This window comes from Poeciliopsis prolifica, unplaced genomic scaffold (assembly GCF_027474105.1).
Source record: "Poeciliopsis prolifica strain line A6 unplaced genomic scaffold, Auburn_PproV2 SCAFFOLD103, whole genome shotgun sequence".
Classification (NCBI taxonomy): domain Eukaryota; kingdom Metazoa; phylum Chordata; class Actinopteri; order Cyprinodontiformes; family Poeciliidae; genus Poeciliopsis; species Poeciliopsis prolifica.
This window is the reverse complement of record NW_026562478.1, coordinates 81,993-100,564: the sequence shown is the minus strand read 5'-3', so window position 1 is coordinate 100,564 and position 18,572 is coordinate 81,993. Positions and strand designations below refer to the sequence as shown.

At 38.4% G+C, this 18,572-nt stretch overlaps 1 protein-coding gene across 1 annotated transcript; it reads left to right on the top strand.

The window, feature by feature from the left end:
• Positions 1–271: 271 nt before the first annotated feature.
• On the top strand, positions 272–16,474 carry LOC129354055 (aggrecan core protein-like). Its single transcript, XM_055023532.1, has 20 exons — positions 272–348; positions 3,127–3,221; positions 3,324–3,415; positions 4,079–4,355; positions 4,736–4,910; positions 5,172–5,299; positions 5,380–5,673; positions 7,741–8,040; positions 8,767–8,941; positions 9,014–9,141; positions 9,216–9,509; positions 9,589–9,681; positions 9,759–11,267; positions 11,851–11,925; positions 12,537–12,650; positions 13,322–13,480; positions 13,555–13,637; positions 14,399–14,543; positions 15,576–15,758; positions 15,849–16,474. Exons 2-20 carry the CDS (start codon positions 3,134–3,136, stop codon positions 15,914–15,916), a joined length of 4,380 nt encoding a protein of 1,459 aa, XP_054879507.1. The 5' UTR covers positions 272–348; positions 3,127–3,133; the 3' UTR covers positions 15,917–16,474.
• The last annotated feature ends 2,098 nt before the right edge of the window (positions 16,475–18,572 follow it).

The window sequence follows — 18,572 nt, the reverse complement described above, 5'->3', positions numbered from 1 at the left end:
TACTGTAATAATTAATATATGTCTTCAACCTTTATGATCATTATTATAATTTTAATTATTTTACATTTTTATTAGAATCATTTCAGTGACTGTGAGCTTTTATTGTGAAAGTTGATTCAGTGCCTCAGCCTGAGCAGCTTCATGGTTTCTCCTCTCTGAGGTCTGAGAGCCGGACCCGGTCCAGGACTTTTTCCTCTGTGTTCAGCCAAGCATCCAGAGCTGCTGCTGCTGCTGCTGCTGCTGCTGCTGCTGCTGCTGTCGGTTCTGTTGTTTAAACTCAGAACCAACAACAAACGGACCGGTCCAGCAGAAACACACCAGAGACAAAACATTCCACGTCAGAAACAGGTAAGCCAAAACTTTTTCACTGGATTCATTGGGATGAAATATGTCTGTAAGCAAGAGTTGCTCCAAACTGCTGCACAGACATGAAAAATGTCATGGTTATAATCTATACTTTAATATAATTATCATTATTTTTAACATTTTGTGCTTCTGGTCAAAAGTCTTTTTATGGATTTTTGCAGCTTTTTTCACCCATTTTCTGTAAAATTTTCAACTTTTTCAGTGTCTAACTTTTGACATGAAAAACATTTAGGCACAAGTCATTGTTAGACTAAAATATGTCTGACTTATGAAGTACATATGTCTTTAAGTTCTCTGTCACGTTTCACAAATTCAAGACATTCCAATCTGTATCGTCAAAGTACAGAAAATCTGTTCAGTTTGACAGAAAATCCAACATGTGATTGTGAAAAAGCTGCAGCCTTCAGACCCAGATCCTTTCAGAACCTGGATGGATCGGATGCCTGATCCTCTTTCTTTTGTTACTGCAGACAAACCGGACATAAAAACATAATCTTCAGAACAAAATTAGACCAAAAATAAATAACTCTGAATCTTTTTTCAACTCCAAAGAAAAATATTGTATATCTCATTCCAAAATCCACATAAATAAATGCAGCAAATATTGAATAAACAAATGAATATAGATAAACATAAATAAATACATTTTAGTTGCAGACAGTACCTTTCCATTTCATTACGATCTACCAGAAGAGCAGTAAATTGGCAGTAAATTGTGATTAGGATCATTTTAAAGTCTGGAAGGAAAACTGTCCCAGTGTCACTTCCTGTGGGACTTTAACTATAAAAAAATACATTAAAAAATTCCTTAAATTCTCCACTTCCTCTAATATTCACCATTTTTAACTCATATTTGACATAAAAAGAAAAAAGTCACTTATTTTTGTGTGTGAGAAGAAAAAGAAGTAAATGTTGCAGAAACAGTTTTTTAAAAATTAAAGTCATAAATAACGAGCAGATTTGTGTCACAGAGGCTTAAAAATCATTAAAAAGAAGAAATTAATTTCTGCCCAAAACTGAGAAAGTTTGATATTAATCTGAAGAAATTTTCTACAAAAAAAACTTGGAAAGTTCTATTTTGACTATGGAAATTTTATGAGTTTAAAAAGTAAAAAATCATAAATTTCATAGATTTACCTGTTTTTTCAAAAATATTTCTAATTTTAGTCTCAAAATTTGTTTTTTTCTGGAAAATTTCTCTTCTTTGTTTTTGTCTTTTCATATACATTGACCAACCCATTGTACAACTTATTCAATTTAAAAAATTTTCAACCAACATTTGTTTTTTGTATTCTCACATATAGACATTTTTTGTCTTTTGCATGTTAATGAGTTAAAACGGTGAACAGTAGAAAAAGTTTCAGGTTTTAGCCATTTTCAGTATTTTTTTCCCCATATTTCAGCGTTTAAACAAACAGATTTAACACTGTTTATGTGTGTTACACTGGAAAGCGCTGGAGCACAACTAATGTGACATAAATGAAACGCCTCATCCCAAATCCTGCTCTCAACAGGAAAAAGGTATCACTTAAAAAGGATGAAAGTCTGCCTCCGTCGTGTGTCACGTTTTCCCTGTCCTGCCGCCTGAACGTGGGCAGTGTTGGGACGTGATGGAAATGTTCTGGGGGAACGTGGAACATACATGCTGCTGTCTGCAGAGGCCTGGTGCCGTCACCACGGTTAAAGCATTCTTCACGTCGGTGCCACACCCGGTCCAAAGGAGGCGTTTTCACCCCGACGTCACTGCCGAGACAAAAACAAGTTACATTAAATAATCTGGACAGCTGAAGACATGCGAAGGCCAGAAAATGTTGATCTCATAGAAGAAAACTAAGTGAAATCCAGAGCTGGTTAGTAGTGACAATTACTGGAGTAATATTTTGAAAAACTTTTACTTTTAGGAGTATTTTTACTACACTGTACTTTTTTACTTGTATAATTTTACTATGAAGTATCTCTACTCTTACTTGAGTAAAATTTCTGGATTCTCTGCCTACTAAAGGAAAAACAAACATGTTTTAACCAAAACGTCACTCAGACAGTTTTTGCTAAAGTTCCACAGTTGATTATAGTTGTTTATTAAAGAAAACTAATTAAGAAAAATATTAATTTTTTGTTAGTGACATGAATTATTGTCATTTTCATCCTTAAAACACCAAAATTTCCACTTAACTTTATATTTTTGTCCATCTGATGATGTAATATTTAAATATAAAATGGTTGATAATTGACCAGTCAGTGCTTTTGTTGATGTTTCACCAAAGACGTTTTACTCTTACTTGAGTAATTTCTTGGACGGCGACTTTTTACTTTTACTTACATGAGTCCAAGTTTTGGGTGACCTGCCCACATCTGGTAAAATCCAACCTTCAGTGCATTTTGGTTGAGACTGAATGAAAACCCATTTTCTGTCTTTATGGCATCAGACTGGAATTAAAAATATCAAGTTATTTCCAAGAACTAAGAAAAGGGCCTTTGGAGATTAAATTCCAGATTATTCCGAAAGCATAGTTGAAATACAGCAAGTTTACGCAAATGCAGCGCAAAATGCAGCGCAAAAAATGCTGCGCAAAAAAAGCACATAAACACGTAAATTGTCAGAGTTGCACATAGTGCGACAGACTGGGGCGCCATGCCAAAGAGGGTGCCAAACAATATGTTACTTATTAATTTTCCATCTCTATGCACCTGACTTTATATACAATATGAATATTAATGTTAATATGTAATAAGATGTTCTTTTCTTTCCACCATTTTAAGGTAAAACATGTTGAAGTGGACCGTGATCCTGTCTTTATGTTTGAATGTCTCCTCTGCAACATTTGACTATCTATACGAGCAGAGATCCTTCATGGGTAAGAAATCCATTTTTTCTGTGTTTTTAACTTTCACATTTATTCTGACATTTAAGACATTTCAATTAAATTTTTCTGTCTTTTGTTGTGATTCTGGGACAGATCCGGAGGATATTCTGACTGTGAGCATTCCTCTGGAGGGCTTGCAGCGTCCTCTGCTGGGAGAAACTCTGCTGCTGCCCTGCTACTTTCAGGTCGTATGTCAATCGTTTTTGTTTCTGGATTTTAATCTGCTTTAAAAACTATTCAGTGCATGTTAGCATGGCTATTGCCTTTATACGGGATTTCATCTCTGAGTTTTGAAATATGACATAAATTTTCTGCCCTGTTTTAGAATCATACCTGTAGTTCCAGCAATGGCAGTGGAGGAAGTGAATAAAGCTGTTCAGAGCGTGTTAGCCACGCTTTCATAAGTTTAATTAACCTCTGCAGCCATCTTGTTTGGCTTGGCTCTTCTCTCTTTGCACTGGAGAATGGTTGTTAATAGTTCAGAACTAGAACGTGCCAGAGGAACTATGCATCCTGTCTGGTCATTCCGCCAGATTGACTGGGATCCCTGGTCACCAGATTAGAGTTTAAAGGTAATCACGGATTGGGATCCCCCAGAATGACTAGCACTGAAGAAATTGGATGACTCAGTTTTCTGTGAAAATGTGCCGCTTTGACTTGATCGTTATTTCTTTTTTGAAAGTTGTACTGGCTCTTGGACAGTGGTCAGCCAGGGAAGTAGCCCAAGAGGTCATTGGCCAGGACTTGACCCTGTAATGGCCATAGGGCTGCACACTCTGCCCCTGTGGCTCCCCAATCTTGGATCTTCTTTTTTCATATCAAGTAAACCCCTATTTGTCCATTTGTAGGACCACTCTGCTGAAGATTCTGCTTCCTTTTCCCACCGTATCAAATGGAGCTATGTCACAAAGGAAAAGGCGACTACCATTCTTGTGGCTTTGGAGAGACAGGTCCGCATCAGCGAAAGTTATCTGGACAGAGTTCAGCTGAGGAGCTACCCCCAGACTCCAACAGACGCCAGCATCACAATATCAGCGCTACGTTCCAGTGACACGGGAGTGTATCGCTGTGAAGTTCAGACTGGCATTGAGGATGCCTATGACATTGTGCATGTCCTTGTTCAAGGTACTCAAATTTCATCAAGTTGGTCATAATTCACCTTAAAGAATAAGTATATAGCAACAACAAAATCCCTCCACTGGCCTCCTGTTTGTGTTGGTCTTGGACTGATTATACCTGAAGGTTTTTTTTTTATTTAACAGACATGCTTCTCAGAGAACAGCTTACTCTGTGTTTCCAGGGTCAGAACGAAACAAAGGGGGCAGCTTTTAGTTTCTATATTCCTCATCTCTGTAGCCAATTCTGACAACACCTGATAACTGAAACTGTTGACTCCTTCAAATTAGAACAAAAAGCTTCCATTGTTTTTAGTGTTCATGTATTTAGAGTTTCCTTGTATGAATGATGCTGTACATTAAATATTTATCCTGCCTTGACTGTTTTAGGCATCGTGTTCCACTATCGGCCCTTTATGGGTCGCTACACTTTGAGTTTTGAGAAAGCGAAGGCAGCATGTGCCCAGAACAGTGCAGTCATTGCTTCTCCAGAGCAGCTTCAAGCCGCATTCGAAGACGGTTTCCACCAGTGCGACGCTGGCTGGTTGTCTGATCAAACAGTGCGGTGAGTAAGTCAAGCGACGAGCAACCGTTGCTCTCTTATCCAAATCTGTGACACATTTTGTTTGCATTTTATCACATTTGCCATATTCAATAGACACAGTTGTTTACAAAAAAGTGAATTAATTTGGGTATATTAGATTATCAAAATTTAAAGTAAATAACATACAAACCTTTTCTTGAAAGAGAAGGGTGACATTTGAAGATATAACTGTTGAAAATGTAGAGCAACAAGTATGAAATCATTTTTTCTGTCCAACAACAGGTACCCAATCCATGAGTCTCGCATAAACTGCTACGGCGACAAAGAGGAACTCCCAGGGGTCAGGACGTATGGCATGAGAGACCTCAATGAGACATATGATGTTTACTGCTTTGCAGATAGGATGCCAGGTACATAGTCTTGGTCCATGTTGTTTATTGACTTATTTTCCCCAACAGTTTCTGAAACAAACCTTCCTTTTCTGGAACAGGCAGAGTTTTTCACAGCACCTTTGCAGGGAAGTTCACCTTCTCTGAGGCTGCGCTGGCGTGCTCCTACCAAGGAGCTCGGCTGGCCACCACAGGTCAGCTGTACCTTGCATGGCAGGGCGGGATGGACGTCTGCAATGCCGGCTGGCTGAGAGATGGGAGTGTCCGCTACCCCATCAATATTCGACGGCCACAGTGCGGAGGGGGTCTGCTGGGGGTGCGAACAGTTTATCTCCACACAAACCAAACAGGATACCCACTTCCTGGTTCTCGCTATGATGCCTTCTGTTACACAGGTATACCAAGACTCTCACAAGATGGATCTATTGAAATCATTGTTACTTTGGAATATTACTTCTTATACAAAGAGGTCAGAATCCAGCAATGCTTATTAGATAGAGATGCCTTCATGTGCACAAAAACACAACACATGCTTTTCATTGTGTAACTAAACATATCTAAATTTCTGAAATTTGGATATGCAAGGAATGCTTGGAAAAAGCATTCCTTTTTCCTGGTGGGAAAGAGGAATGCTGTTTCTGTTTTCACAAGATGGAAAACCAAATCCTGACAATGCTGATCAGATGCCTATAAAGCAGTCGGTTAAAGACATTGCTGGTCTGGATCAATGACCTTAGAGAAGCAACTGCTGGTGCCCATCTATCTAGTAAGGGCTTATGGCCATTTCCTGAGTGTTAGATTATATGTCCCTCTGTTTAAGATGAGAAAGATTAACAAACAGAAAACACTTAGGGAAATCTTCCTTCAAGTGAATGTACCAGCAGATTTGCTCCAACATTTTTTCTTAGCATTGGCTGCACAATGCTAAGAAAAATTTCAAATCCCCAACAACAGCCTCCAAGAATCCTCAGGCCCCAGGTTGAATGTTGGGTTAATTATGGCTTGTTTGGAATAGATGGTGATATGAAGACCCCATTGCTACTAGAAGGAAACAACTTTATTGACAGACTAACACGTTTCAGCTTGTAAACATCATCTTTGGTAGTTGAAACTTACGTTGTGTCTTTTTCTATATTGTGGTGGTTCAATGAATGTTTGCCTTGGACTTGTGTCTTTAAACCAAAGTTTCTGTGTATTGGGTGTGCATCAGTAGTAGTGGAAGTTTTGGTGGCTGAATTATGACTGCCTGTGGACCAGAGATATACAAATCACTTCCCATAGTCCTTCTCGTCCCTTAGGAAATGTACGACGTTCGACTGCTGCTGGAACAGTCGAATGTCTGCTCCAGCAACACTCGAACAGTCATTCGAGTGTTGCTGGAGCCTTCATTTCACCAATCCTTTGACCCTATCCATGCACTTTGGGAGTTGGTGAAATTGTGCCTGAGACATTTTGGATCCCTTGGCTTGGAAAGGTTTCTAAATATTAAAATGGTGAGAGTGCATTGGGTTTGGAAAGTTGTATCTATAAAATCCTGGGGACAGCTAAAACTAAAGTAGCTTTGCTAGAGGATATCACCTTCAGTCACTGACTTGATCATGTTCTAGTTGAATTAAATGTGAGTCCATTGGTCTAACAGCCAAAACTTGGTAAGTCTGGAGCTTCAACATGAGTCCAAACACGGACATATTCTAGTCAATGTGTAGACATCATCCAGACTTTGCAGAAATAAATATCTGTAAATTTCCTTAAACTAAATCAATGCTGTAAAGATCATTTCTCCACATTGGTGAGAAACTGATGAAGTCATGCACAAAGACTTAGTTCCCAAACTGCCTTCACAGTTACACTTTTTGTTTATGCACATTTGGTTAGATCATAGATTTATGTTGATGAATACTTCCATTTCAGAGCAACCGTTTCTCACGGCGATTTAGTCAGGAAGCAAAGGTTAAAATAACCTATTTGGCTTCTATTTCCTAAGGGACGAGAAGGACTATGGGAAGTCATTCTATTTGCCTGGAATGGAAACCGGCTGATTTACCAAACATGGGTAAAACAAGCACCAGTTATCAGAACTGTGTTTGCAGTGGTGAAGATTGTGTCTTTAGCCCAACACCATGTCACAAATTCAAAACTATATGAGCTCAGCTGCTCTAATTTTAAAGCAGACAGCCCTGGCAGTGGCATGGACCCAGACAGAGCTCTGGCATCCATCGGGTGTAGTGTAACAACAACATGCCTCTGGGATTATTGCCAATAATGCTCGGCCTCTGCTGAAGCTGACAGATATTTGGGTGATAGATAACTATATTAAAATTTACTGTTTTGTGCAGCAGGAGCTGTTTAGTTGCTCTTAAATGTTTCATAACTTTCAGTCAATGTGTTTAGTAGGATTTTATTGAGATTGTTCTGAGATCTTGCCTGATTCGTTCCAGTTTAGTCACTTCTGTTATCTTCAGATTCCCCTGATGATGAGGGTTCAGGCGCAGACGAGGGGAGTGGTGTTGTGATTATTACCACAGTGACGAAGAGGCCAGAGATGTTCTTCAGCAAGACGACCACAGAGAGCGAAGCAGTTGGAGAGGTGGAGACCCAGCAGCCATTCGATCTGAGCTTCACCAACAGCCAGAAGCCCAACAAGCTGCCACTTCCTCAGCCAACAAACTTCACAGACTTCACCTTTGACCTTATTGAGGCCGTCACCAACCAGCCAGCTCTACAAAAGGAGCCCAACAAAACCTCTGTCATCTCTCCAGCAGGTCAGCAATCAAACTGTTGACTCTTGGATAATAACTGCCACCATCCGGACAAGCTGGACTTTCCTTCATTTCTTTAAAGTGGTTCAAGAATGATTAACATTCTTTCAAACGGGTTTAATATCTGCTGCAATAGCATAAGAAAACAAACTGAGTGATAAGTCAGTGTAAAGAAACAGATGTACAAGAACTTCAGAAACTATAAGCAATGGTTGGCTCACTTCTGCTAAGCCTCTGATAGCTAAGCTAACATTTAGTTTAGTGCTTTTGCTAATTTTAAATATGTTTAACGCCCTTACTGCTAAACAAGAAACCTATAGGAACAAAACAAAACATAAAAGGACAAGATATAAACATAAATACAATATCTAAGAGCGTTGTAAAACATGCAAATAGTAGATTGAACGTGGGTAGCACTTTATCAAGTTGAGAGGACCCCACATTCACCCATTCACATCTGTGGCTACATTGTAGTCTGACAGAAGTGACAGTGAAGGGTCATCAACCTGATTTAATTTAGTGCCTTAACATTAGCTCCCACTAAACACTGTGTTGGTACAGCATTTAAGCTTTGGAGTTTGTGCCAACAGCACTTTAGTTAGCGTTGCTCACGCTTGGTCAAGAAGACCAATGGTTTGAAATATTACTAAGGTCAGGCTGCCTGGGAGATATGTTAGAGATATAGTGAGGAAACTGGTGGTTCTAGCTTCTTCTTCCTTTAAACTGTAGGCGTGGTCTTCCATTACCGCTCACCCGCTGGCCGTTATGCTCTCACATTCGTTGAGGCTCAGTTGGCCTGCCAGGGTGTCAGAGGCTCCATGGCCACACCACAGCAGCTGCAGCAAGCATACGAGGATGGATACCATCAGTGTGATGCAGGTTGGCTTCTGGACCAGACTGTGAGGTAAATCCTAAAAATAGGTGTTTGAATCTCTAGAAGCAAATTGCTTCTAAAATGTAATTTCCATCTGCATAGGTATCCTATCGTATTTCCTCGAGAAAAATGTGCTGGAGATCTTGGAGATCAGCCTGGAGTTCGGACGTATGGCCTAAGACCAGCAGAGGAGAGATACGATGTTTACTGCTACACCGAGGAGGTCAAAGGTGACTAATGTCAGTCTTACCTGGTGAGTTCTCCCTCCAAGTAGGTTGTATAACCAAAGGTTTTCACTGCACAGGAGAGGTTTTTCATGTGGGATCTGCTGAGGGTTTCACCTACGATGAGGCTGCTTCTGCCTGTGAAAACCACAGTGCGGTTCTGGCCTCCACTGGAGAGCTCTACGCAGCCTGGAAACGAGGCTTGGACAAGTGCCGAGCAGGTTGGCTACTGGACCGCAGCGTTCGCTACCCCGTCAACAGCCCCCGGCCTGGGTGCGGAGGAGAGACATCAGGGGTGCACACTTTGTACTCTCCTCCAAACCAAACACACTACCCTGAACCTGATGCCAGATTTGATGCATACTGTATAAGAGGTAGACATCGACATGTTTTGGGTCAATGTTTATTAAAGTGGGATATTCATTACTTTCTTTTACCGATTCATCATTGCAGTTGGCTTTCTGTCAAATGAAACTGAACTGAACATCACAGATATCCAGAAGGCTCCACCTAACCAGACATTGGATACTGAAATATTAAGGCCTTGTAAGTTCAAATAATTGGTAGATTTTGGGGGTTTTACCCATGAATGTTAACATGTTTGCTTCACATCTTTTTTTTAGATGGTTTCTTCATCGTTCCTCCCATTCCCGTGGAGATTTCAGGTTCTGGCTCTGGTTCAGCAGACTTTGATTCAGGCTCTGCAGTAGATAATTCTGGAGTACAATTTAACTCAGGAGACCGGGTTACCTCTGGAGATCAGTCAGGATCTGGAGATCAGCCTGGATCTGGAGATCGAGTTAACTCTGGAGATCAGTCAGGATTTGGAGACCAGGTTAACTCTGGAGATCAGTCTAGTTCTGGAGATCAGCCTAGTTCTGGAGATCAGTCTGGTTCTGGAGATCAGTCTGGTTCTGGAGATCAGTCTGGATCTGGAGACCAGGTTACCTTTGGAGACATATCTGGTTCTGGAGGCAAAATCCCCATTGGAGACCAAGATGGGTATACAGACACTGTGGTGAGCAGCGGAGGATCCGGTTTGGCCAGTGCATCTGGTTCAGGATCAGGACTCAGAGTTGTTTTCTCTGGACCCGACATTGAAGCAGTAGAGGGATCAACATCAGGAGAACCTCAAGAGGCTGGAGAAGGAAACACAGATGTTCTTATATTTCCTTTGTCTGCAGCTGATTCTGGGGAACTCAGTGGAAGTGGAGATAAGTCCGAGTCTGGATCTGGATCTGACTTCATTGAAAAAGATGCTGGACATCTCAGTGGCATGGGTCACATCTTGGATCAGGAGTTGTCAGGTTTCATTGGATCTTTGTCTGGAAGTGGACGATCTGGAGACATTTCTGGAAGTGGAGATGCTCCGATCCTAAGAATAGATGACAAACTAATTGATGCAAAGAAGGAGTACAACCTTGATGGAGGTCCGTTAGATTTCAGTGGTTCTGGGATTCTCAGTGGGTCAACCTCTGAAAGTGACTCCGAGTCTCTTACTGGTGTAACTTTTATGGGTTCAGGCTTCACTAAACTTATTGGGTCACATTCTGGAGAACAGGAGGAGGCGACTGGGGATTTATTCTACAGCTCTGGACCAGAAAGTGGGGGACAGATGTCTGGATTTAGAATCTCAAGTTGCAGTTTTGAGTCTAGAGCTGGAGTTTCTGGATCTGGTTTCTCTACATCTGAAACATCAACAACCAAAGGTGAGGAAGAGGGCAGTGCTGCATTTTTCACTCAGGGTCTAATGATAGAAATACCTGGAAATGATAAGGTGCCTCTGGAGCTGGGAGAAAACTCAGTGGAGTACAGTGGAGAAGCAAGTGGCAACAATGGTTTCTACTCCGGGGATGGAAACAAGGACTTAGCTGACGATAACACCTTCATGTCAGGGGTTTCTTCTTCTGGAGATTCTTCTGATCCACTGGTGGTGGTCCCACCCGCTCCATCAGTTGACCCGGCACTAACAGAACCCATCATAAGAACAGAGGAAGATATTCATGGGACTGAACTGACGCACAACTCCAGAGTTTATGATTCTCCAGGTCCAGCAGTTGTCCCTGCAGGATTAGCAGCTCCTCCTGCAGAAGTCAAACCAGCTTTTGTACAAACACCATCTATCCGAGAAGGTAGGTTGACTTATCTCTTCTGCTTCTCTCTTTATGTTTGTCATTTTGTCTTTTTGAACAGTTGTTTTTTCATCAGTTCATATCTGACTTTTTGGGTGCAACTTGGTGACAATCATTTCGTGTCCACCACAGAGATGGTTCAGCGTGACAAATGATGATTTTCTTAAACATGCATATGTTATATAATCAGCACATGCAGTGACATGAGACCAGTTTAAGGGTGTTCTAGCACCTGGGGTGTTCAGATTGATTAACACAAACTAGCTCCAAATAGGAAGAGACAGAATGGTTGGCCAGTCTTGAGATTAAATGAAGGCAACTGGGCCTGTTTTGTTACTTTGAAGATGAAATGTCGTCAAGATAAAAGAACTCTCAAGAGATGAGTGATGACACAATTTCAAGTCCCTTGGCTCACTAACAAAACGTTGATGACAATGTGTCTTCAATATAACAAGAGAAGTTCAATTTCCTTCGCTTTAACTCTTAAGACATAATGTCCTGCATGACTGAGAATACACCCTTGATGTATGGTGACACATCAAATCAAAAACCAACTCTTGACTGATCTTTTCTGTCTTTGAAGCTTCCAGCCCATGTGAACCAAATCCTTGTGGCAATGCTTCCTGCACAGCAGAGGAAGGGGTTGCTTTCTGCTTTGGTAAGCTTTACATTTATTCTCCTCTTCTCAGTTTTCTGTTGTTTTGGTGGCTATAAATGAATGTGTATGTTTGTTGTTAGCATGTTTTGTACTGTTTGTGCATGCTTGACTGTAAGGGACTGTGTCACTGCTGCTGTCTTGTCCTGGTATGATTTGCATCAGATTTGGTTTTCATGTGTTGTTTTTACGTTTTATGCAGAGTGTTTGTCAAACATGCATCAGCTCTGCTCTGGTGATGGTAAAATATGACACGTACATCTATGTTGTTTTTGGTCTGCTCTGCCTGCCGGCCTTTGCTCTGTCGCTTTAAAGTCATGCTAGCATTCTTGAACTTCTTTCGTCCAACTGGACTTGAAAACTAATCTGTTGCAACCAAGAACGGATTCAAACATACATATTCAAATTTCAACCTCTTTAATTTGGAGAAAAAGATTAAAATACTGGGATTTGCAATACTTTGGATCTGAAGTTGCAGGATCTATAATGTCTCACAGTCTTTATTGAAGGTGTGGTACTTGTTTATCACATCTCCAATTATCTCACGCTGTTACTGCATCTTCGGCCTCACCCCCTCTGAAACCGTAGAGTCAACACCCCACCGTGTTTTTCAGAGGCAGAAGTGTGCCATCCCAACCCTTGTACCAACGGAGCCACCTGTGTGGAGAGCGCAGACTCTTTCAAATGCTTATGCCTGCCCAGCTACGGAGGGGAACGCTGTGAGATCGGTACGATCAGCTTCAGCTAATAAATACTAACGGCGGCCAGTCAAAAACAACCACAGCAGGGTGAACCTGGGAACCTGTGTGGTGCAGTTCCCAGAGGAGAGTGAACGCTGTGTGGCAGGCAGACATCTGGTCGTCTGACAAAATGTTAACACTGGTGCTAATTTCTTGTTTCACGCTTTTTGCTAATAATACAAAATTAGCACATTTATCTCCCCTGAAATCATTTTTGCAGATAAATTCTGAAATTCACTTGGCTGTTTGGTAAACTTTCAGTTGAATAAAGTTTGACATTGTGTTCAGGTTTAGTTCAGATCTCCTCAGTTAGCTGGACGTTTGTCTGCAGGCTTGTCGTGATTTGTGTGGCCAATATACATTAATTACTAATTTCTCAGAGAAATGTGTCGTATGGAAAACCAATAGTGTCCAAACAGTTTCACCTTTTAAGATATTGAATGCAAAAATAGTTTAATTGATATATATATTTTTTAATTGCAGAAAGAAAGTAAATCAAATAAGTTATTTGGAGAGGTTTTTGCATTTCACAATACAAGAGTATATTTTCACACAAATGTGAAATAATTTGATTCCAGCAAAACATTTAAAGACTCTTCCTTAAAGTTGCAAAAGACAAACAGAGTTGCTTGATGGTTTCCTGTGTTTGGCGGCTGCAGAGGAGCAGCGATGTGAAGACGGCTGGACGAAGTTCCAGGGAAACTGCTACCTGCACGTCTCTGACAGGGCAGAGTGGCTGGAGGCGGAGCAACGCTGTCGGCACCTGAACGCTCACCTGGTCAGCATCATCACACCAGAGGAGCAGCAGTTTGTCAGCGGTGAGCGACTCATCTGGACTCTGTTTGGCGATGTGAGAGGGACTGAAAATCATCCCAGTGTTTGTTTTTCACAGCGGATGCGCAGGACTACCAGTGGATCGGCCTGAACGACAAAACGGTGGCGGGCGATTTCCAGTGGACGGATGGCTCTCCACTGGTGAACAGGCGTCACACCGAGGGCTTTAGATTCATGTTGGGAACAAACTAATTTTATAAACGTGGAAATAAATAACTAAAATAATTCAAATTTATTGGAAAGAATTGCATAACTAACCCACAAGGCAGAGCAAACTCTTTAAAGGCAGAAATGCAGATATTACTGTACAAAGAAAGTAAATATTTAGATTCCTAACAAAATATTAAATTAGCAACTCAAACTTGCTTTGTTGTCTAACTATTTAGTTTTTAAGCTTCCAAAGTATTAAAGTCGTAAACTAAATATTTATCTTGTTAATTCAATATTTAGTTTGGGATGAAAGTAAAACCTATATGAAATTTCTGTCACATGCTAAATGAACCAAAAATATTCCTGTTATTTTTCTACTGTTACTTTACCAACGGGACAAAATAACTAAAATTAAATTCAGAATGTTTGCAAATGATTCATAAAGAAATGAAATAATCAAAATGACATGCAATACGCTACAAAGTGACAATACGAGCTTAAGCAGAAAGTAATAAGAAAAATCCACATCATAGCATGACCTAAGAATATATACATTTATAAAATAAAATACAAAGACCCCCAAAAATAAAAGATACATATAAAAAGATTTAAAAATACATAACTATTGGAAAATCAGGTTTAAATTCTCTTATTCTGTTAATTCCAAAATACTTGCTTCATAATCTCAAAGACAAATATCTTTCCAAATTCGGTCCCCTCCTTTTCATACTTTATTCATTTTTATTTCTCAGCAATATGAAAACTGGAAGCTGAACCAGCCAGACAATTTCCTCAACTCATCAGAGAACTGCGTGGTTTTGAGCTGGCATGAGAGCGGAAAGTGGAACGACGTTCCCTGCAACTATCACCTGCCCTTCACCTGCAAGAAGGGGCCAGGTGAGTCCACCGTCTGATCAAAGCTCAAAGCAGTACCTGGTCCCGGCCACCAGGGGTCACACAGAGCACAAACAACACAGTTACTGCTCCTTTTAAGGCAAAGAAGAAATTCTTTTTTTTTTTTTTTTTTCTATTTTCTGTTTTCGCCTCTATCATTAGTGGAAAATATTATTCAGCTGCTGATCTAATTTTTGTTACTAAAAGCAAAAAACATCATCACTTTCTAAAGAGTTTGTATAAATATGAATAAGTAGACAAAAGTCAGAACTTTCATTTAGTGGCATATAGATTTGTTGAATACAGCAGTGTGTTAGAGAGACTGCAGGAGAAAATAGAAAACATTTTCACAAAATTTTTTAATTAGTCAAAGAAAGTTTCTAGAAAAAAGTGTGAAAATTCTGAGTTTGAGAAACTGAAAATTTGCAAGAAAAAATTAAATATTTAGATTTTTGAGATTAATTTTATACATTTCTAGAAAACTCAAAAAGTTCTGATTTTCAAAGATCAAAATTGTTTTAGATTCATGTCGAAAATTTTTAAAAACTTGAAAAGTTTTGAGTTTGAACATTTAAGATATGCTTGAAAACTTATAAATTTTTATAATAACCTCAGAATATTTTCTAGAAAATGTTGAAATCTCAACGTGAAATGTCAAAAAAATTTCCTGTAAAAACGGTTTTTTTTCTAGAAAATTTCTGAGCTTAATCTGTTACATCTTTTTCTAGCATTTTTTTGTCATTTTAAACACTGAAATGTTTTTTTTCTAGAATATTTGTGACTTTTCGGGGTTTTGGTGGAAATTTACTTCTCTCCTTGTTCTTCTTTTAACAACGATCTTGGCAAACCGTCGTAGATAAAACTGCAGACAAAGACAAGAAAATAGTTTACATTTTCCTGATGACGCTGAACATGCAGGTCTGACGCCCCCTGGTGGCTGAGACCCGCTATCGCCTCGTTGTCCTGCCAATAAAGTTTAAATTTTTCCAGATCAGTGGCTCAGGCTTTGTAAAGCCAGGTATCTGTTGTCTGCAGTGTTTTGCGGCGCTCCGCCTGTGGTGAAAAACACGCGCATGTTTGGAAACCGGAGGTCGGAGTTTCCCGTCAACTCCATCATCCGTTATCAGTGCAACCCGGGATTCAGACAGCGCCATCTACCTGTGGTCCGCTGCCAAGCTGACGGGACCTGGCAGAAACCCAAAGTGGAGTGCACAGATGGTGAGCAGAACCCCGTGATGTGTTTCACACACTTATTGAATTGTTTGTTCTTGAAAACAGTAATTTGTTGTGATTTTTTTCTCTCTGCAGTAAAAGCCAGGAACAGAATAAAACGCAGGAGCAGCAGGAAATCAGCAGTGAGCGGAAAAAACAAATGAAATTAATTAAAGTTTTTAAAAGCAAGAAAAATCTTTTCACATAATTTTTATAATATAAATTAAAATGCTTGAATTCTCATTCTGTGGGTGCTACGTTGTGGTAGCACTTGTTTAAAACCTTCATCCCTTCTCACTATTAGATTTAATGTTGTTAATTGTTTTATTTTACATAAATGAAGTCAAATTGTTGCTGTTAGTCTTTCTTTTCCTTCATCATGTTCTTACAGATGAAGAATAAGGAAACTTAAGAAATGAAAGTTTGGTTTGGATTTTATTTTTTAAGTGTTTCTTCATGGTAGAAATGGGGGCCTGAGATTTGCACATCCATCATGCAAACGATGGCGCTGAATACAAATGTAATATCTGACTGAGAAAAAACTGATAAAGCATATTTTTTTAACTTTATCTAACCTTCGTCCTTTTTTTGATCCAGATTAGCCGCCATTTGTGAAGTTGCACAGTTGAAAAGTGGAAGCAATAATTTGTGTTATTTAGCCGATTAAAGATGGTTTATTGTTCAATATTATATTTTCACCATGATATTTATTAATTTATAAATGTCACAGTTTAGCTAGCAAACTAAGTGTTTAATTAGTATTCTAAATATTTTAATTACAAACTAAATATTTAGCATTAAACTAAATTGTTAGCGAACTATGAGGGTAAAAATTAATCATCAAATTAAATATTAAACAAATATTTAACTAAATATTTAGTTTCGAACTGAATAGTTTGTAAAAAAAAAAGTTTCAAGTTAAATCTTTAGTTAGAAAGCAAAATATATTTATATATTTATTTGTGAAATATATTTTGCATTAAACTAAACTGTTGGCAAACTATTTTGAATCTAACTATTTAGTTAGCATGCTAAATGTTTAAACTAAACATTTAGCATTAAGACAAATTGCTAACAAACTATTTAGTTTGAAGCTAATTATTTTCTTTGCAAGATAAATAATCTAACTTGCTAACAATTTAGTTTGCTAACTAAAAATTTACTAACTAAATATTTACCTTGTTGAGTAGATATTTAGTTTTGACCTAAATATTGAATTTGTAGCTAAATATTTAGCTTGAAACAGTTACATTTATGAATGAATGAATAACATTTTATTATTGTATTTAAATTTCATAACAGGCTGTGTACTCAAATTGTTTTTGTGCAACTTTACAAACGCCATCCTATATATTAGGGTGCTCAGTTAAAAAAAAACATAAAGAGGACAAAATATTTACACATGAATGTCCAATATTTCTTTTAGATCCCACTAATATGAATTCAGAGCGTATTCAGCCGAATGCTTTAGCTTCCAGTTTGTCGTTCTGGAGACAGAAATCACCATTTTCAGAGGAAATTAGAGTTTAAAGCAGCATCTTATTATGTTGGTGGGATTATTTACAGCATTTTCTCTGTTTTATCTGATCACCATCATTAGTGCTGTGCAGTGCACAGATTTTTATAAATCACTGCTGTAAACCTCCAGGTTCCTTCACTTCGTGCCGTTTGTGCTGCATCACTGTTGCTGTTTGTGGGGGCTGCGCCTCCATTAAACATGTTGTCACCTGCTGCTTAATAAAATAAAGACGCTGTAAACGTGCCTGTTGTTTGTAAAGGCCACTTTGTTTTCTGCTATTTTCATACTGCATCAAAGTTTCCACCAGTTTTAGGGAAAAGGTTCAGATTTACACCAAACGTCTCTGAGAACCTGCAGCTGTTTTACTGGGATTTTTTCTCGTTTATCAGCACAAAAATATTATCGTTTTCTTTTCCTGTCCTGGTTTCAGAGCATGAACTCACATCTTTTATGAACAAATACATAAAGTTTTTTTTTTAAACTTAATGTCAGTTATTTAGGAAAAAATATTTTTTCTGCAAAATAATCTCAAACTGTTGATGCTAAACCTTTCTTATATTACTATTTTGTTGTGTTTTTTTTTATTTGAAATATTATTTATTTTTGTTAAATTCTTTTTTGATAATTATCCAGAAAATATAAAAGCACAGAAAAACTGACTAAAAAGTACAACGTTAACATTTTTACTTTCTTTTAAAATACTTTAAATATTGAAACTTGTAGTACTTGTTGAATATTTTTCCCTAATGCAAAGGTCTAGAATATCATCAAATATACCAACTGTATGTATATTTAAATCAAAATGTTGTGCCATTTTAAATAAATAAACATTTGGCTTATTTGTGACATTCAGCATATTAATATTAATAATTCAAACTCTCCACTTATGGCTAAATTTGGACATATAAACTATACATTTATGTAAAAATAAGACCTGAATATTTTCCTGAACAGTGGAATAAATATAGGAAACTAGAAATATGCTGGAATAGTTATTATTTTTTAGCCATATAATAGAAGAAAATACATATTACATCTCTAAATTGGTGAAAAACTAATAAAGAAAATATACATATGTCAACTTATATACAGATATATACCTTAAATTACATACAATAAGAACATTTAATTCTCTGAGTCATCAAAGTCATCCAATAGTGAAATGTAAAATATGTGCTGGAAAAGAAAATAACTGATTTAATAAATTGTTGAATGAAAACAAACATAATTTTTGCTTCATTCTTGTGCAACATCGTCTGTGAAACTCATTTCTGCTGCTGAAGCAAGAATTAAATCACCGT